The following is a 17,704-nucleotide window of genomic DNA, read 5'->3' on the forward strand; positions in this document are numbered from 1 at the left end:
GAGACGAAAGTAATTACTAAGTTTAGTAAAGCTTAGACTAGGTAGTTAGTTACCCGTGTGCTCATCTTATGACCAATCAATCTTTTAATAGTGCCAGACGCCCTTATCATGGATCTCAAATCCCTGGCAAGATATCCACGCATGTCTTGAGCTATAGACCCTGCCAACGTCTTATCATGAGACACGATAAGTTGAGACGTGACCGTCGAACTTACTAGATCCTGATGTGGTGGGTGTCGTTCAAAAGAGAATCTAAGAAAAATATATCCTAGTCAGGAAACCAGAATGGAGGTAAACACGAGAACGCGAGAGAGCTTTCGGTTATCGAGATGAATGATTGGCAGACGTGCGGTATTATGTCAGACTCGTGCTTACTCAGGACCTCATGGGATATAACCACATCTCACAGGAAAGATCAATGTCAGATTCTTGACGGGTATATAACCTTGCTCAAAGTTTTGCTTGAATTTATCCAAAGTCTCTCAAATCATCATCGACTCATTTGATTACATAGTATATTTTCCACTATCACAGACAGCCAACATGTCCACCGATATCAAACAAAACATCGAAACAACTGTCAAAAGCTATGTGACCTCCTTCATCGACGCAAGAGCCGCCAATGATCCCAAAATTACCAACCGTGACACAACACCCGACTGTCTCCGCAGCATGCTCCCCTCCCCTCTCGGCGGCGGCGGTACCATGCCTAACGAAGCCTACGAAGCAATCTTCGCCCAAGGCCTGAAGGCCGGTGGAATGCACGCCAATGATATCACTGACTTGGTCATTGATGTTGATGCTCGCAAGGCGGCTGTTACTACCGTAGCGAAGTTGGTTATGGCCGGGGAAGAGATGAGTTTGGACTTTTCGTGGTTTCTGCACTTGAATGACGATGGGACTAAGATCAAGAGGATTGTCGAGTTTGTTGATTCTTTGACTTTTACTGGGCTGCAGAAGAAGATGGCTGGAGGGGCTGAGAAGAACGATTAGTTGGAAGGGCATGTTGATGTTACAATAGTCTGTTTATCTGGCTCTTGACAAGGTTCTATGCGACCAGCTAGTACTCAACTTGAAGTTTATGATCTATTTGCACCAATTTATAGATCAGGATTCTCAGATTACCCTCGTTGGTAACAATGGTCATTCGTTCTTCTTCATAATACCCTTCTTACTCTCAAGCATCCATCGCACAGCCCCGACCACAGCAGTATCATGATCCGATTTTGGGTCAAATAGAAGCCTCTCCCTCGCCTTCTGGATACTGTGGGTATGATCATACAAGCAATACTCCACCGACATTCTTCTCAGCTCTACCGGTGGTTTAGCTCTTCCGAAACTGAAGATAAAAAAGAGCCACTCTGCCAAGAATGAAGCAACGGCCATCACCCAGCCAGGTAACACGATGATCTCCTCCGAGACGTCTTTTCCACGTACTGCTTCCCATATAATACGGACGTGGTGCCAAAACGGCACGGGTCTACCGTCAGAAATATTGAAAGCTTCCCCATCGACCTTTCCAGCTGTTCTACTCGGATCGAGAAGTGCTTTAGCTGCGAGAGTATGTACTATAGCGAAGTTCCTTGCAAAGATAACTTCCACCATGTTCTTCCCGTTACCAATTTGAATGAGTTGACCGTTTCCAGCAGCCATCTTGACGGCTTCAATCATTCCCTGCACTTGTCTCTCCCCATAAGCATGGCCGGGTCTCAACACAGCGGTTTTGAGCTTAGAACCATTTGCTTGACGAACAATACGATCTCCTATAGCCTTGGTGCGATTGTATTCATTTGACCTATCCGATTCTGGCCAAAGAGGAAGTGTCTCGTCCGCGTTGATATGTGGAGGATTGGCATACACATCGATACTCGAAGTGAAGACGAAAGCTCGCACAGAATTACTTTCAGACGCTAGGTTGAGAAGAATCTCGGTTCCTTTGACGTTTGTCTCGTAGAACTCGGATTCACGCCAGGCTGGAAGCGCTGCTATCGGGGACGCACAATGAAAGATGATGCTGGGTTTCATCTCGTTGATTATCTGGCAGATGAGATCTGCGTTGGTGATGTCGCCTTGCACATATTTGACTCCTTCGTGTGTGTTTTTGGTGACGTTGCGGTCGAGGACGGCTACAAGAATTCCCGGGTCGTTATCCTCGAGAAGATATTGAACCAGATGGTATCCCAGAAAACCACATCCACCTACAACGAGGGCTGCTTCAATGCACGTTTTCGAGGACATCGCGGTCAATACGCGAAGAGAAATTTGTTGAAGGGAAGATGAAAGTTAATTTTGCTAGTCTGAGGGTCATGGCGGAGTACCGTCTCAGTTGTTTGCTGATCAACGAACTTTGTGCTACACTGTCGTCATCTACTATTCGGTGACTGACTTCTCGCGACCGATATAAAGACAGGCGATTTCATCTTGATATCTAGAATGATACCAATAAATCTTTTTGTTTTCTCATAGGTTACTTTCATCTTTACGATCATCTTGGGCTTGTCCACCTCAACTTAGTGTATTTGCGTATCCTGTCTTCTCTCGCACCTAATGCAATTTCCATCTGGTATCATGGAAGTGAATCCTTCGGTAAGTGAGTCACAATTGATGAAAGATATAAGTTCCTCTAAATATATTTTGCTAACAACCATTTTTCACTTGTCCCTTTCCCTGACAAAATCTCTTGAAACCATATCCCTACCACGACTAGACTTCTCATTGGCGTGCTCGTTTGGACGGCATCCACTGCTGACCGCTATACTACCTTGAGCTTAGCGAGCAGTACCCCTGTAATGGAGATTGAGCTTACCTCCAGTCTTCATTTGTCTTTCACCTCTACCTTTTCACATCGCCTGAGACATCTCGTATGGGCAGACACACTTTAGCCCTCCAACATGACACGAGTAAAACCAGGAGAGAGAAAGAGGGCCCGTACTTCGAAAGTGAAGACAGGCTGTGGGACTTGCAAGTGGGTTGATTATGTATGGCCTGTCAGAGACGAGATTGCTAATTCGCTTATAGGAGTGAGTATCAAGGCGACGATTCGACGAAGTCCTAGATTCTGACCAGTAGCAGTTCGACGAGTGAAGTGTGACGAGGCGCGTCCCGTGTGCCAACGATGTTAGTTCTCTCTGCCTTGACGCTATCTTGATTCGCTAATCTTGTCCAGGTACGTCAACTGGTCGGAAATGCGACGGCTACCAATCATCCGGCTCACCACTCACACCTGAGTCTTCTCCAAGATCCATCCTCACAACATATTCGAATGGTGTCGAGGCAGAGTCCTTCCAATTCTTCATCGAAAAGACCCTTGACAACTTCCAAACCTTCTTCACCGATGATCTGTGGAGTACCAGGATCTTGCAAGTAGCGCAGGAGGAAGATTGCATCAAGAATGGAGTAGTAGCATTGTCCCACTTTCATCGACATTATCTCACTCATCAGCAATGGCGAAGAATTGAATCGGTAACTGCATTGAAGCATTATAACCTTGCTATCAAAGAATTGCTTACTCCATCTCCTGATACTTCACCACGGGGGCATGTTCTTATTATCTCCTGTCTGATATTTATCTGTATAGAGGTAAGTAAGTCTTCCATCAGTAGGCCTATCTGATCAATACTAAACCACCCAAGCTCCTCCAAGGCAAGACGGACTCAGCTATTGGCCTTTTTAAGTATGGCTGTAACATGATTCAACAACACAGGAACTTGTCACCCAAAGACAAAACTGATACAAACTTATACTCTGACACAGAGGAGACGTTCAGACTTGTCGAGGCATGCTTTAAACGGATCGCAGTGCAGTTTCTAACAGTAGGTCTATCGTGCTGGTTGGCTTGGACTGCATCTAACGAAAGAATAGCTCATATCCGATATGGACCCCAGTCTATGGTTCTTATTCTACAATACCTTCGGTAGCAGCCTAACTTTCCAAAAGGGTTGTTTTACTTCGCTCTCTGATGCACGTGAGGCATTGCTTGAACTACTGGTCGAGCAGGCAACTCCGGGACTAAAAGGCAAATCGGCTCGAGATATCATGGCTCACGCGGCAAAGATGAATCGTTGGAGGGAACTATTCGATGCCCTCCTCTCGCAGCTGGACGATAGAGAAAGACTGCTGAGCGATACCGAGAAACGATCCATTGCCTTATTGCAACTTCACCGCAAATATCTTGAGATAAACGTGGCCAAATACACCCTGGGACAAGGCGATCCATGTTTTTGGGATAACTTCACACCCGAATTCGAGGAGATCGTCAATCACGCTGCCACCGCCGCGGGTCTAGATCAAGACTGCAAAAGAAGAAGCTGGTCTTCAGAGTCATCTCCAGAAGCATGCTTCCACATAGATCTCGGCTTCACATCAGTCTTGATAGCAGTCATCGCGAGATGTCGCGACCCATTCATTCGAAGAAGAGCCCTTGCAGTAATGCTAGCGGAGCGTGTTCAAGAAGGGGTTTTCAACGCGTCGCAATCTGCAAAGGTCGCTGCGAGGGTGATGGAGCTTGAAGAATCGAGGAGTGGGAAGGTGGTCAGTTCTAGTAGCGATATACCGCAGGAAGCAAGGGTGAGGACAATAAGGGTGCATTTGTCCGGTGGTGACGATGAAAAAGTTAGAATAGTGTATGGTTTTGATCAAGGTTATTTTGAAGAGGAACAAAGTATGGCCGAGTAGATGACATGAGCAACATACACTAGAACTCAAGTTCGAAGGGCGCTATTAGTTAGATATTTGTCTTTGAAACCTATTGGCATATCTTCAATTTCGCATAAAGCAATCACGATATTCAAACACTTGAAGAAGTAAAAAATGATGGTAACAAATGTGTGGCTCAGATATCATATACCTATCCACAGGTGGTCGAGTACCCGAGCAGGAACCAGGATAACTTGGAAAACTTTGCTAAAAAGCCATTCCTCTTGATCAGAGTCACTGGCCTGTTGAGAATATTGAAATCATAGATGTAACGTAAATGTATGTTTGTTAAATCGGATTTTGCTAGGAGATAACGAAGCCAAGATTTTGGCTGCATTAAAAATGATTCATTTTCCATTGTTGGTTAGACCATCAAGCCACAAGGGGAGCTAGTGGCTTACCACCACCGTAAAGAGGAATCGACTCATACCCTGTCAGATCAAACTTCCACGTTCCCAGAAAAAGAAACTTGATATAAATATCAGGGTTTTCGCTCCTCACATTCAGCTATTCAATCATTACCTCATTCGTATTTGCTCTTTTTACTCATTTTGACTCATGGAATTCTCTCTGCCTCAGAAGGCCACCGGCCTTCGCAAAATCGATCCGTCACTTCTCGATCTCCGAAGCGACCAAGAGATCATCACTCAACTCAAATCATTCCAACCAATTACTTCAGAGAAAAATGTCTGGGCTATTTGGGATAGAGGTTTTGACTATATGTATCCCACTCATCAGCAAACAGTCCTCAACTGGGTCCGTCGTCTTGGCCCAACATGGACTGTCCGTCTAATCGACTTCGCCGATGGCTCGCCAAATAACATCTACAACTACGTCAACAAAGATTGGTTTCCCGAATGTTTTGTTAACAAGACCATGGATGGCAAACACGCCCCTCAACACGCTGCAGATTTAGCGCGTCTCCCACTTATTTATGAACACGGCGGAGTATGGATGGATGTGTCCAACATGTTGCACATCCATCTTGATACCCTATTCTGGGATCATCTTTCATCACCCGATACACCATTTGAAATGGCCGCCTGGATCATCACAGGTCAGATCAGGAACAAGTGGGGCGACTTCGGAAACTTTATGCTTGCTGCTCGTCAAAATTGTGAATTTATCAAGAACTGGCACAACAGCTACAAAGAGCTCTGGAAAGGCCGAACAAACGTCGATGGTTTTCACAAACACCCCCTGATTCAAGAAATCGGCCTCGCTGAGGCTATGAGAGATCCTAAGCACGAGGAGCAGATCTACTGGATGACGGATTACGTCGCGCAGATGGTTCTGGGAGATCGAACACGAAACCTTGTTGATGTCGAGACTGGCTGGAACGGCCGCGAATTCTGGGAGAACAAAGTCTTCATGGTCGAGGGAATCAAGAATGGAATTCTTGGTGCTCTGAAGACCAACCTCTGCGGACAGAAGCAAATCGACATTTTCACAACACCTCTCGACGAGCCCGATTCCACCAAGCGAGACGAAGCTGAAGAATTTGTGATTGAGATGCTGGAGAGAAGCCACATGTACAAGGTTTACCACAACTCAATGGCAGGTAACCCAGCTTTGGGAGATCTTATCAAGAAGGCAGAGAATAGCGATGCTACGTTTCGACCTGGGACCTTTGGAGAGCTTTATCGGTATGGGACCGTTCACTGGGAGCCTACTCGAGAGGTCGAGAGATTGGAGCCTCAGATGAATGGTGATGAGTTGATATATGGCACGCCTACAAGGACTGCTGTTTCTATGACGAATTAGATTGGCTTACTAGGGAGGGCGATCAAACTCTCGCCTTAGTTTCGTAGTCGGACCCTTTAGTAGACAGGATAATGAATAATAAAGTATTTTGACCAAATAATATTAATGAAACTATTTATCCTCTTACAGGCTTCAGATGCTTTGCGTGTCCAGTCGAATGTTGACATGTCTCGAGCAAAGGTGTGATCTGGATGAGGTTACTCGGGGTCTGTTAGTGACACATCTGGTGATAAGATGTGCGCAATGCGTACTCAACTGGATTAGGTTAAATTAAATGAGTTAAGAGACAGCAAATAATTATTTAATTATGACCATCTAACTGGGTTTTTGACTAAAGACGCGAACTGATGATAAACAGCAGTATACAATCTCAAGATATGGGTTGTCAACCCCCAGCTCGTAATCCTCATTCTTACAGGTCGACTTCACCCCGAATTTCACGTGCACCTAACGCGTTCGCTGTACTACTGTCAATCAATCTCTTAACAATAATGGGCGACGTCCAATCGAAATAGAGCGAAATGCCCGAAAGCACTGACAGGCTTGTGGACCTGCATTGGTAGTGACATTCTCCCCGCATTCAAGCTCCGAGCTGGGTCGACCACTAGGTTACATCCTTTGCCAATCGGAGACTACCTACACTGAAATCTCGACAGCGGTTGAGATAAGTACAGGTCGCATCGACTGAGAAGGAGCCACTCACCTTGCAATGCATCAAGGACATCGCCGTTCTCCGAAGAGTACAACCATCAACAGCAAGACAACGCAAAGCATACCATATCAAGGCATAGCCAAGATAGCTCCAACTGGGATGGACTGCCAATCCAGGCTGTCGGGTCCTCATCCCTACCGCAATTTCATTGTTTCAAGTAGCGAGCTTTCTTGATGAAGAAGCGGTCAATTGATATGCATATGCAGGTGGCTCAGGCCGATCGCGCCCAAAAGGGAATTGGGTAGCTGGATTGGGATTCGTTTGGCTGCCACGTCGGAAAGGTGAGGGGAAACAAGCCCTTTTCGAGAAGTCTGGAGGAAACAAAATCGTCGCTGCGATGAAAATTCATCATCAATGATTACCTTGCACCGCGTGCGACGCCGAGCCTCAAGCGGGCTCTGGCGCTCGCCCGCCCCCAAGTTTGCTCTTCCACATTCTTTTCCTTCCTTGATACGCCCCCAACCATCCACCGACATATGCTCTAGTCCGCGAACCTATTGACAAATTTGGTAGTAGTATAGCGAGACAGACCATCCCGTGTACGACGACAAACTGTCTGACGGCAGGCAAACTAACCGTCGGATGACACAGGCATCTCAAACACTTCGCAACCCTCCCATCATCAGCCTGCGAACAGTCCAACCCACGTTGACTCGGGACCTACTGGCCCTCAACACCGATTGGCGTCAGCCCTGGGATAAGGCGCCATTAGAAGCCCATCCCATCAACCAACACAGACCATCGAGAAAGATAGCGACAGCCAATCGAGGTTATCATCGATCCAACACGAACGATTGCCCTTGTCTACCCAGCGACGAGCGAAATAAGCTGTCAACGACTGGTGATAATGCAAGTTGGTGCCCGTTGTCGCCCAGACAAGTCGTTCCTCTGCGTTGTTGCAGATCAATATCCCGATCATTCCTATTGCGACAAGTCATTCCCTACCATCGAAAAGCACAAGTAAGTCAGGCTTAATGGCCGTCGCAGCGTGTCAGTACTGACAGTACCACCAGTGAACATCTAAAACGCTGCCATTCGTTCGACTTTTGGTGCTCCAAGTGTCTGCACAAGTTCAATTGCTCTTTACCAGCAGGTCCCCTTAGACTCGCCAAGAAGGAGCACGACGAGAAACAATGCCCGGGCAAACCTTCACGAGAGACCCAACAGCTCCGGGACGATACATGGCTCATGACCCCAGAACAGTACCGTCGCTTCAAGGGTCGACGATGGAAAAAGACTCGTGTGCCCGATAGCTTACCGAAGGAATCCGTGCCTGAGACGAGCTGGAGGAGAATTCGTGAGAATATCTTCCCTGGATCTGAGGCGGCCGCCATGAGAAAGAAATCTGAACATGCGGCATCTCGCCAGACCAGCAAAGACATCTGGGGCATGCAAGATGTCATGGACAAGGTGAAAAACAGGCCGCCGGTTGTTATGTCACAACTACAACCTGACTTTCAAGTCCCTAGCGCGGATGCGATGCAACCAGCATGGCTGAACACCTTCCCTCCGTCCTTACCTACAGACGAATCTCAATTGTCGATCATTTTCTCTGAGGAGACCGATTTTGAGACTCACCCCTCATCGCGCGTATGGTCTCACTCTGGAGGCGACGAACAGCACCAATCCTATCGTGCTGAGCTTGACAGACCTCAAACCCTTGATACTTCTTTCCTCCAGATGCCTGAGGAGCGCGATGGACACCAGACCTCGGAGTCTGTGGCGAGTGGCGAATACGGCTTGGATCCAATTCCACCAGAGGTCCTTTGGCACTTCAGCTTTTCTCAACAGCAAGAAGGAACGAGCAAATAAACGTGTATAGTGTTTGGATTGGAGTTTTAACCTTGGGTTGTCTTGTGAATCAACACAGGCGTTGGATGGTGACGGTATCTTCTGAAATAACGAGATTAACGGAAAAAGAATGGACCCAGACCTGGATTACCTTATATATATAGTTTGTGTTTTCAGATCGCTGCCTTAGGTATAATATTATTTTCATTTTACGATCGATTGGTCATCGTTGCCTTGAGGCCAGCTTTGTGATTTGGGCTGAAAGTTGTATGACAACGTAATTTTGTGCTTGAAATGAAACATGACGCTGTCAGCTAGCAAGGGTCTGCCTGATAGATAACAAGGATTATTGACCACGCTTGCCTGCCCAAATCATGCTGATGAAGAGATAGGCATTTCGGTACTTATGGAGCGCTGATAATGGATCCATCATGGATGTCAATCGGCGCCCTTCCCCGCAAGCTACGGGCAAGTATCCGGGCATAGCACCTGCCATGAATATCAACACAACTGCGGAGAACGTTCCCCAAACGACCTGGGTAGACAACCACCCTTCTGCATCCAAACTCTTACTACACTCCATTTAAAAGCTCAAGCTCTTCTCGTACACTCGTCTTAGGAAATCACTATGGCACAAAATGAAAAGTTTGTCGTCTTCGACATCGTCGGTACCGTCGTGGGCTACGACAAACTAGTCGAAGCACTTGATAACCAACTCGGCGAGAAGCTCCGCGCAGAGAATGTCAAGCCATCTCTACTTATCAATCTCTGGATAGAAGCCGCCGAGAGAGAGTACACCTATCTCAGCATGACAAACCGCTACGTTGAATTCGACAAGCTCTTCTCGTCCCTCTTCTATCGCATGCTCTGGCTATCCGGCATCGAAGAGCCGCGTAGCTTCGCATCCGACGCGGATATTGAAAAGATCACGCAGGGATATCTTGCTCTTGAGCCTCGATCTGATGTCAAGGAGTGTTTTGAAAAGCTGCGTGGTGCTGGGTTTACGGTCAGAGGTCTCACAGCTGGGGACTATGACCGTGTGCTAGGGTATTTTACAAAGGCAGGGATCGAGTTTCCCAAGGAGCACCTCATCTCGTGTGACTCATTTGGTGTGGGAAAGCCGGATCTCAAGGCTTATGCTTCTACGTATGCTGAGCTCAAGGGGGCAAAGGAGCTTTGGTTTGCGGCTGCGCATATGTGGGATGTTTCTGCCGCGAAGCAGGTTGGGTAAGTGTGCAGGGTCTCTTGGTTGTTCATTCGCTAACGGCATAATGCAGATTCAAGTCCGCGTATTGCTCTGTGCTCGAGAAGGAAGCCTGTGTGGATATCTTTGGCGAGATGGATGTTATGTCAGATAGTCTGTCTGAAATGGCTGATAAGATTATCCAGTCTTCTTCCTAGAAGAAAGAAGATGAGAGTATCTGCGTATAATCAATGAAGACACGTTCTCGAGTTTTTCCACTTTGCACAAGCGACCACGCCTCTTGTGCCCACATTCTATCATATTTGCTGACGATAGGCGGAATCTTTACCCTTTCCTCTTCAGCTAGCCAATGGTAGGCTTCAAATTTACGAAGAGCCTTGTGCATTCTTGCTGATCGACGTTTTCGTCCAACAATGGAATGGCTGTCCAACAATAGCACCCTGGACGTTGGAAAGGCCATTATTGAAGGTGCGGAAAAACAAGGCATTGTGTTTGTCACATATGAAACAAACGCCAATCAGAGAATCAGAATGCTGTAGACTCACATTTAAAGTTAGCGAGAATTCGATCGTCACATATCTGGTGTTTTACATTCCAACCCCTGCAAGGCTGTTTGAGACACTTTGCCCTTCTTTCGACTTTGCCAAGTAAATTACCGAGTGGGCAGAATTTTCATTGGACTCCAAACAGTCCAGAACTGGCTTGGATATTCAGGGCGAGACTTTCGAGGGAGGACCGTCGCGTGATGGGCCTGGTTTTATCAAAGTGAAGCGAGCACAACTGAACGTTCCCGTTTGCGACTGCCAAGCCAAGCGACCAAGAAACCAGGCACGAGTCGAAGTCTACCGAGTGGCGTTTTTGCTCCCTTGCGGCTAAAGGCGATTGCAAGGTAAAGTACATGCCACGCGCCACGCTTGTTGCTTCCCGGCAGCCTCCCTGCGGAAGCGGAGTTAGAGTTATTAAACGAAACGACGAAAGAAAGCTTGGATATCCCAATGGAGGTTGGAATGTCATTGTCAGCCCTTTGCATCCTAACCACATAATGGTATTGTACCCTACAATGCCACGGCCCGCTGTCTTGTTTCTAGTATCATTCCTCATGGTCAAGCTGGATCAGATAGGGTAGGCTTGGGTCGCCTGGGTCAAGGTTAGCAGCTACGGCGACATACCATTCATCTCGATCCGTTTTGAAGATGGGACCAGTCTGACAACTTTAATTCTGCTAACCCGACATGGCCAGCATGGCTTATCTTTGATCAAGATAATCATCAAGGATGGAACGTTTCAGGTGGATCAACACGAAGGTTGCACGCGATGACTCAAGCTTAAACTAACCTTGTGCTAAGAGCTGAAAGGCTATTGGAGTCTTTCAGAACGTCCGATCTTGGATGTCCAAGCTCGAGAGATCAACATGATTTTATCAAGAGGCCAATGCCAAGTGTCAAAGTTCTACGGACCGTGTTCTACGTTGGAAACATCTTCCATGATCTGCAAAAGTTCGTGTCACTGGGATATCTACCAGAGCCCTCAGAAATTGATAATTCATTGAATATCACACAGGTGTCTGCTCAGGTAGAGTCTAGCCCTGAATTCACCGGAAATAATTAACCCCCCTGGCACCTACTTGTCACAAAACCTAGAATGGCCAAACACGTTCCTGATCAAGCCACAGGAGGACAAAAGCAAGATATCGAGGATTCAACATCAGACGACTTTCCTCTTTGTCTCCCTAAACATTGGTATTTGAGGCTTGGGTTTGTCTCACTTGTGTGTCTTGATAGAATGTGGTGGCGTTGGGGCCTGGACTGAACACGATGTGCTTCAGCCATTACACGATATCAGCAGAGTATATATAGATTCTACTCGGGACGCCGAATATCAATTGAAAGAAACAAGCAGTCCCATTATCTATTCAAAAAGGCTACCTCGTACAAGTCACACTCGCGCAACTGTTGGATCCTCAACACCAGGATCCACTATCTCATAAAATGCCATCCCTCAAACTTCTCGCCCTCACGAACCTAGTGGCACAGATCGCTGCCCACGGCCATGTCGACTGGATTATAACGGATGGCGTAGCTTACCGAGGCTACGATGCCCCGGCCTTCAGTTGGGTCAGTGGTCCCCTATTGTTCCTCACATGCTGTACCGACCACGAAGCTGACACTGATTAGAATCCGAGTAGCTTTCCAGTGGCTGGATGGATCACTGCTGCTACTGACAACGGTTATGTCGAGCCTTCGAAATACTCTGACCCTGATATCATTTGTCACAGGGCTGCCCAAAACGCTAGAGGCCATATCGCTGTCTCTGCTGGTGATAAAATCAACCTTCAGTGGAACACATGGCCTGAGTCCCACAAAGGCCCAGTTATCGACTACCTAGCCAAGTGTCCCGGTAACTGTCAAAACGTGGACAAGAATGAGCTTGAGTTCTTCAAGATCAGCGCTGAGGGTCTCATCGACATGTCCATGAACAGCGGCTACTGGGCTTCTGATGTCCTCATTGGCAACGGCAACTCTTGGACTGTTCAGATTCCTTCGGATTTGGCTTCGGGCAACTATGTTTTGCGTCATGAGATTATCGCCCTTCATGGATCAGGCCAACCGAATGGTGCTCAAAGCTATCCTCAGTGTTTCAACATCAAGGTTACAGGCGGTGGGGACTTGGCTCCTGAGGGCGTCAAGGGCACGAAGCTGTACAAGGCTGACGATCCTGGTATCCTGTTCAACCTTTACACGACTCCCCTATCATATAAGATTCCCGGACCTACCTTGGTATCAGGTCTTCCTTCAACAGTTCAGCAAAGAACGACAAGCGCCACAGCAACCTCCAGCGCCACTATTCCAGGCCAAGAGCCAACCTCCTCTTTCTCCTCAAAGACTACAACGACAACATCCACAACATCAAGATATTCCAACTCTACAACCTCTTCTACTACCTCTAGCAGCAGGGAGACAACGCTCAAGACTACAACTTCGAGCCGGTCGTCAACTTCAAGTACATCTCAACAACCTATTGAGCCAACCGGCGATATCATGTGCGGACCCGTACACGGACAAGCGAAGTATGCTCAATGTGGCGGAAAGAATTATGTTGGCCCTACGGTCTGTGCCTGGGGTGCTACTTGTAACGTAGTTAACGAATATTACTGGCAATGCTTATGAGGGATACTCATTTGTCTCCTCAGGTCGTTGGCTTCTAAGAATCCTTTTGCTGTCGTCTACCCTTTGTCTGACGGGTTGTTGTTTTACGTCCAATGCCTTTACTAGTAAAACGTCCCTATTGCTGTTTTATCCTAATAAATCTAAGAATTTCCATGGATTAGTTGTCTTTCCCTTCACCTCGTCTATACATTATCTTGTCAGTGTTGGTAATATCAATATCGGTGACATAATTCAAATCCACAACAAGAGTTTTCGGCTATCGGCACTTTGGGATAGAAATTGTTGGAGCAGAAACCTTAAATGAAGTTTTAAGAGTCTTTTTGTTAGTCAAGTATTCCTATTTACAGTAAAGCCTGCTGGTACGTTAATCATCGACGTCATTATGGCAGTGCTATTCTTTCTGTTATTCGCATCTCCGCGGCCCGCAAGTTCGGAGAACATCAACGACATTTCTCCTCTTGGTAGCTATTTCAACGACACATCCAGAAGACTTGCCATTCACCTCAATATTAATTTAAATTTGTCGACAGTATGCCTCACAATATACCCTGGACAGTCAGAGTCCAACCTCATCCTGGCTCAACCGCCGATGAAATTCGGAACGAGCCAAACTGGACAGCTGGTCACCAGCATCGAGTTGGCTTTAGAGATCGCAATGATAGATTTCCTGGAATTACCCATCAAGATGATGAATCGCACAGCGAGGATATTAGGCAAGAAAGGGAGAGGTATCGCAAGTTGAAAAATAAAGCCAATAGCGGAGAGTTGGTCAATTTCCGGGACATTATTGAGAATCAAGAGGTAAAACTTCTTTCATTGGTCACCCCAGGAAGAGACTAACCGGCTGTCTCCAGGACTTCCATCTAAGATATCCTGAGAATCGCTCACTTGGGTGGAGATATGTACTCAACGCAACCGAAGACTGGGTTAAGAACAAAGAGCCTTGGCCTGCCAACTTGAAGAAAAAGGAAGACAAGGAGCGCGAGGAAGAGAAGGGTCAGAAACAAGACGAAGAGGCGGAACACCAGGCAGACGGCACTGCCGGCCAAGAGCATGAATGGAAACGCCCATCAGATAAAGATAAACACCACGACGCCTATGCTAAGGGCAAAGGCCACACAGGAATGGATCGTGACGAAGAACCTGAAGAAAAGCAGCAGTCCAAACTTTTGGACAAGTACACCCCTGCGGAAATAGCTCTGCTCAAAGCTCTTCAACACGAAAAAGAGTACATACACCAGCTGAAAGAAAATGACGGAAAGCGAAGATCGCCTCAACAAAGAAACATTGCCCAGGTCTCGATCGACGAACAGGACCAGTTCAGTCCAGATAACTGGCTTCCACGGTCTTCCGACCTTATTCGCCTCACAGGCAAGCACCCCATGAATGCGGAGCCTGATTTAACGCGACTACACGAAGCCGGTCTGATCACCCCCAACTCTCTTCACTATGTAAGAAACCATGGTCCGGTTCCAAGGATTCTTTGGGAATTCCATGAGTTAGAGATCATGTATGAAGGAAACACGCAGACCCTTTCCATGGATGATCTGAAGACTTTCGATGCTATCAACATCCCCGTAGCGCTTGCTTGCGATGGAAACCGTCGAAAAGAGCTCAACATGATCAAGAAGAGCAAGGGCTTTAGCTGGGGCGCTGGTGCAACGAGTTGCGCTTATTGGAAGGGGCCTCTCGTGAGAGATGTTCTTCTTGCGAATGGCGTACCTGAAACCCTGGATGGTAAGCGGTACTGGATCAATTTCGAAGGAGCAGATGAGCTTAGCGAGGGAAAATACGCGACCTCCATCCCATTTGATTATGCCATGGCGCCCACTAACGATGTGATCCTGGCTTACGAAATGAATGACGTCCCTCTTCCTCCGGATCATGGTTATCCTGTTCGCGTCATCATCCCTGGTTACGTGGGCGGGAGGAATGTCAAATGGCTAAAGAAGATTTGGATCAGCGATGTCGAGAACGATTCTTATTATCACATTTGGGATAATAGAGTACTGCCATCGTTCGTCACGGAGAAGGATGGTCCGTTTGCTGAGACACTTTTCCACCACCCAGATACGGCCTGCAACGAACAAAATCTGAACTCAGTTATCGTTAGACCAGCTCAGGGTGAGACAATCCCACTCGATAAAGCCAAGAAGGGTGAAAGCTACAGGATCGAAGGCTATGCTTACGATGGCGGAGGTCATGAAGTACAAAGAGTTGAGGTCAGTCTTGACGATGGACAAACATGGCTTTATTGTATACGCAAGTTCCCCGACTATCCTATCCGCCATGGGAACAAGTTCTGGACATGGCTTCATTGGCATGTTGACGTCGAGCTATCTCATCTGGTCCGCGCAAAGAGCATTCTGTGTCGATGCTTTAACGTGTTCAAGAATACACAACCCAGAGAGCCAAGTTGGAACGTCATGGGGATGATGAACAACTGCTGGTATACCGTGTATCCTGAAATCACCGAAACTGGGGACTCAGAAACTGCCGCTATCCTCTTCAAGCACCCTGTCGAGCCAGGAACCAAGGATGGCGGCTGGATGAAACCAAGCGTCGAAAACAGGATTGCGGAGGTCAAGCAGCAAGCTGGAACACCCCAGAAGGAGTTCACGAGGGAGGAGATTGAGAAGCATAACACTCAAGATGATTGCTGGCTCGTTGTCGACAACAAGGTATATGATGTGACCTCGGTGCTGGATTGGCACCCTGGCGGCGCTGCTGCGATACTCGGTCATGCTGGAAAGGTTCACCAGCAGACTAGTGATGAGTTTGCTAGCATTCACGATGATTATGCATACAAGAAGCTGAAAGGTAAGTTGAAACCCCATGTCTTGTCTGTAACAAGCTTAACAGATTGCAAAAGAGTGTGCTCTCGGAGTTGTAACAGAGAAAGCTGCCAACTTTATCAAGCAGACTGCCGAAGCTGCTGCCAAAGAAGCGTCCGACTCAAGCAGTAAGGACGAGCATCTTGCCCTGGAAAAGCATCGCTGGATTCCTACCAAGCTCATAGAACGAAACGATATCTCTGAGGATACCAGATCATATACGTTCCAACTGCCGGAAGGTAAGAATATTCTCGGCCTTGGAACATGTCAACACGTGCAAGTTGGTTTCCATATGCTAGACCGGATGTTGATCCGCTCTTACACCCCGACCAAGCCTCTATTGCCGGCAGCTGAAGAAGATGGGACGACGGTTAATGGAAACCGCGACAGCCTACGAGATGGAAATGGCACGTTTGAACTTACAGTTAAAACATACTTCCCCGACGAAAATCAGCCTGGTGGCGCACTGTCCAATATTCTTGACTGCATGCCCATTGGCGAGGAAGTCGAGCTACGAGGGCCAACCGGAGAAATATCTTATCACAACAACGGAAACTTTACCATCGAAGGACAAGAGCGTCACTTTGAGCAGGTCTCTTTAGTCCTTGGAGGATCCGGCATTACACCTGGCTATTCTCTGATTGCTCGTATTCTCTTAACTAACGGCGATAAAACTAAAATCAAGGTAGTAGATGCGAACAAGACAGAATCGGACATCCTACTGAAGAAGGAACTTGACGAGTTTGAAAAGACCTCGAATGGTCAGCTGAAGATCACGCATGTCCTAAGTCATCCCGACGATGACTGGAATGGGAAGAATGGCCATGTGAACGAGGACATTATCAAAGAATGCCTGTTTGAACCATCCGAGAGAAGTGCGGTGTTTCTTTGTGGACCGCCAGGCATGATACAGAAGGCTGCTCTTCCAGCACTGAAAGGTTTGTCTTCTAAACAAGTGATACCGATGGACGTTGATTAACTGACTGTATCATAGATTGGGGTTATTTGGACGATGAGAACATGTTTGGCTTTTAAGATACTTTTGTTGAGGCATGGTTGCTTTGTGAACTTTAGAGTCATGTCCATTTCATGATTCCTACCTATCAAGGCCTTTTGTCTCTAGGCAAGTATATAGACAGACCTAACAATACGAAAGAGGCCCAGGTAGTTTCTGCAAAGTCAACTTCCAACCAAACAACCCCTTTTTTTTATTGCTGTTGCTATTTAGTCAGTAAAGTCTCTCCTTACATTCGAGGAACTAGCAGGAAAGTACAAATGATCAATAGGAGGACACAGAGAATACAGCATAGTTTCAGAAAGAAAGTGAAAATTATAGAGAAAGAAGAAGCAAGTACGTATATACAGATCTCCAAAGCATGGTATCAGAAGAATTGGTTGCCTGGGGCATAAGTTAGTTACCTTATGTCATTTTAGTCCTCCACTTAGGATACTTTATTTTAGTAGCCTAAGCTTTAGGGAACATCTCTTCTGTCACCCACTTACCTGTAGGCACCTTATGTAAACAAAGTTTCATGGA

The 17,704-nt window shown here is 47.0% G+C and overlaps 7 protein-coding genes across 7 annotated transcripts; 6 read left to right on the forward strand and 1 right to left on the reverse strand.

The window, feature by feature from the left end:
* Window positions 1–439: 439 nt before the first annotated feature.
* On the forward strand, window positions 440–4,674 carry B0J16DRAFT_361057 (uncharacterized protein; the record flags this gene model as incomplete). The annotated part of the gene is made up of 8 exons (XM_046129731.1): window positions 440–923; window positions 961–992; window positions 1,554–1,561; window positions 2,855–2,969; window positions 3,167–3,579; window positions 3,633–3,812; window positions 3,862–4,566; window positions 4,654–4,674. The coding sequence occupies exons 1-8, from the start codon at window positions 544–546 to the stop codon at window positions 4,672–4,674; spliced, it is 1,854 nt and encodes a 617-aa protein (XP_045986496.1). The 5' UTR covers window positions 440–543.
* Window positions 4,675–5,151: 477 nt separating this feature from the next.
* B0J16DRAFT_333366 (uncharacterized protein) lies at window positions 5,152–6,553 on the forward strand. Its single transcript, XM_046126820.1, has one exon. The coding sequence runs from the start codon at window positions 5,254–5,256 to the stop codon at window positions 6,457–6,459; it is 1,206 nt and encodes a 401-aa protein (XP_045986497.1). The 5' UTR covers window positions 5,152–5,253; the 3' UTR covers window positions 6,460–6,553.
* Window positions 6,554–6,778: 225 nt separating this feature from the next.
* B0J16DRAFT_333367 (uncharacterized protein) lies at window positions 6,779–7,479 on the reverse strand (the record flags this gene model as incomplete). Its single annotated transcript, XM_046126821.1, has 1 exon — window positions 6,779–7,479. A coding segment is annotated over exon 1 (235 nt), but the record flags the coding sequence as incomplete, so codon positions are not given.
* Window positions 7,480–7,777: 298 nt separating this feature from the next.
* Window positions 7,778–9,194, forward strand: B0J16DRAFT_62898 (uncharacterized protein). The gene is made up of 2 exons (XM_046134203.1): window positions 7,778–8,131; window positions 8,185–9,194. Exons 1-2 carry the CDS (start codon window positions 8,019–8,021, stop codon window positions 8,981–8,983), a joined length of 912 nt encoding a protein of 303 aa, XP_045986499.1. The 5' UTR covers window positions 7,778–8,018; the 3' UTR covers window positions 8,984–9,194.
* Window positions 9,195–9,372: 178 nt separating this feature from the next.
* Window positions 9,373–10,413, forward strand: B0J16DRAFT_411296 (HAD-like domain-containing protein). Its single transcript, XM_046133217.1, has 2 exons — window positions 9,373–10,189; window positions 10,240–10,413. Exons 1-2 carry the CDS (start codon window positions 9,591–9,593, stop codon window positions 10,361–10,363), a joined length of 723 nt encoding a protein of 240 aa, XP_045986500.1. The 5' UTR covers window positions 9,373–9,590; the 3' UTR covers window positions 10,364–10,413.
* A 1,741-nt stretch (window positions 10,414–12,154) lies between these two features.
* On the forward strand, window positions 12,155–13,333 carry B0J16DRAFT_380484 (glycosyl hydrolase family 61-domain-containing protein; the record flags this gene model as incomplete). The annotated part of the gene is made up of 2 exons (XM_046131077.1): window positions 12,155–12,280; window positions 12,341–13,333. The coding sequence occupies 2 exons, from the start codon at window positions 12,155–12,157 to the stop codon at window positions 13,331–13,333; spliced, it is 1,119 nt and encodes a 372-aa protein (XP_045986501.1).
* A 531-nt stretch (window positions 13,334–13,864) lies between these two features.
* Window positions 13,865–17,202, forward strand: B0J16DRAFT_394571 (uncharacterized protein; the record flags this gene model as incomplete). Its single annotated transcript, XM_046132132.1, has 4 exons — window positions 13,865–14,134; window positions 14,188–16,153; window positions 16,206–17,105; window positions 17,162–17,202. The coding sequence occupies 4 exons, from the start codon at window positions 13,865–13,867 to the stop codon at window positions 17,200–17,202; spliced, it is 3,177 nt and encodes a 1,058-aa protein (XP_045986502.1).
* Window positions 17,203–17,704: the final 502 nt, after the last annotated feature.

Source organism: Fusarium flagelliforme (assembly GCF_020744385.1).
Source record: "Fusarium flagelliforme strain FIESC 12 MPI-CAGE-AA-0113 chromosome Unknown B0J16scaffold_2, whole genome shotgun sequence".
Classification (NCBI taxonomy): Eukaryota; Fungi; Ascomycota; class Sordariomycetes; order Hypocreales; family Nectriaceae; genus Fusarium; species Fusarium flagelliforme.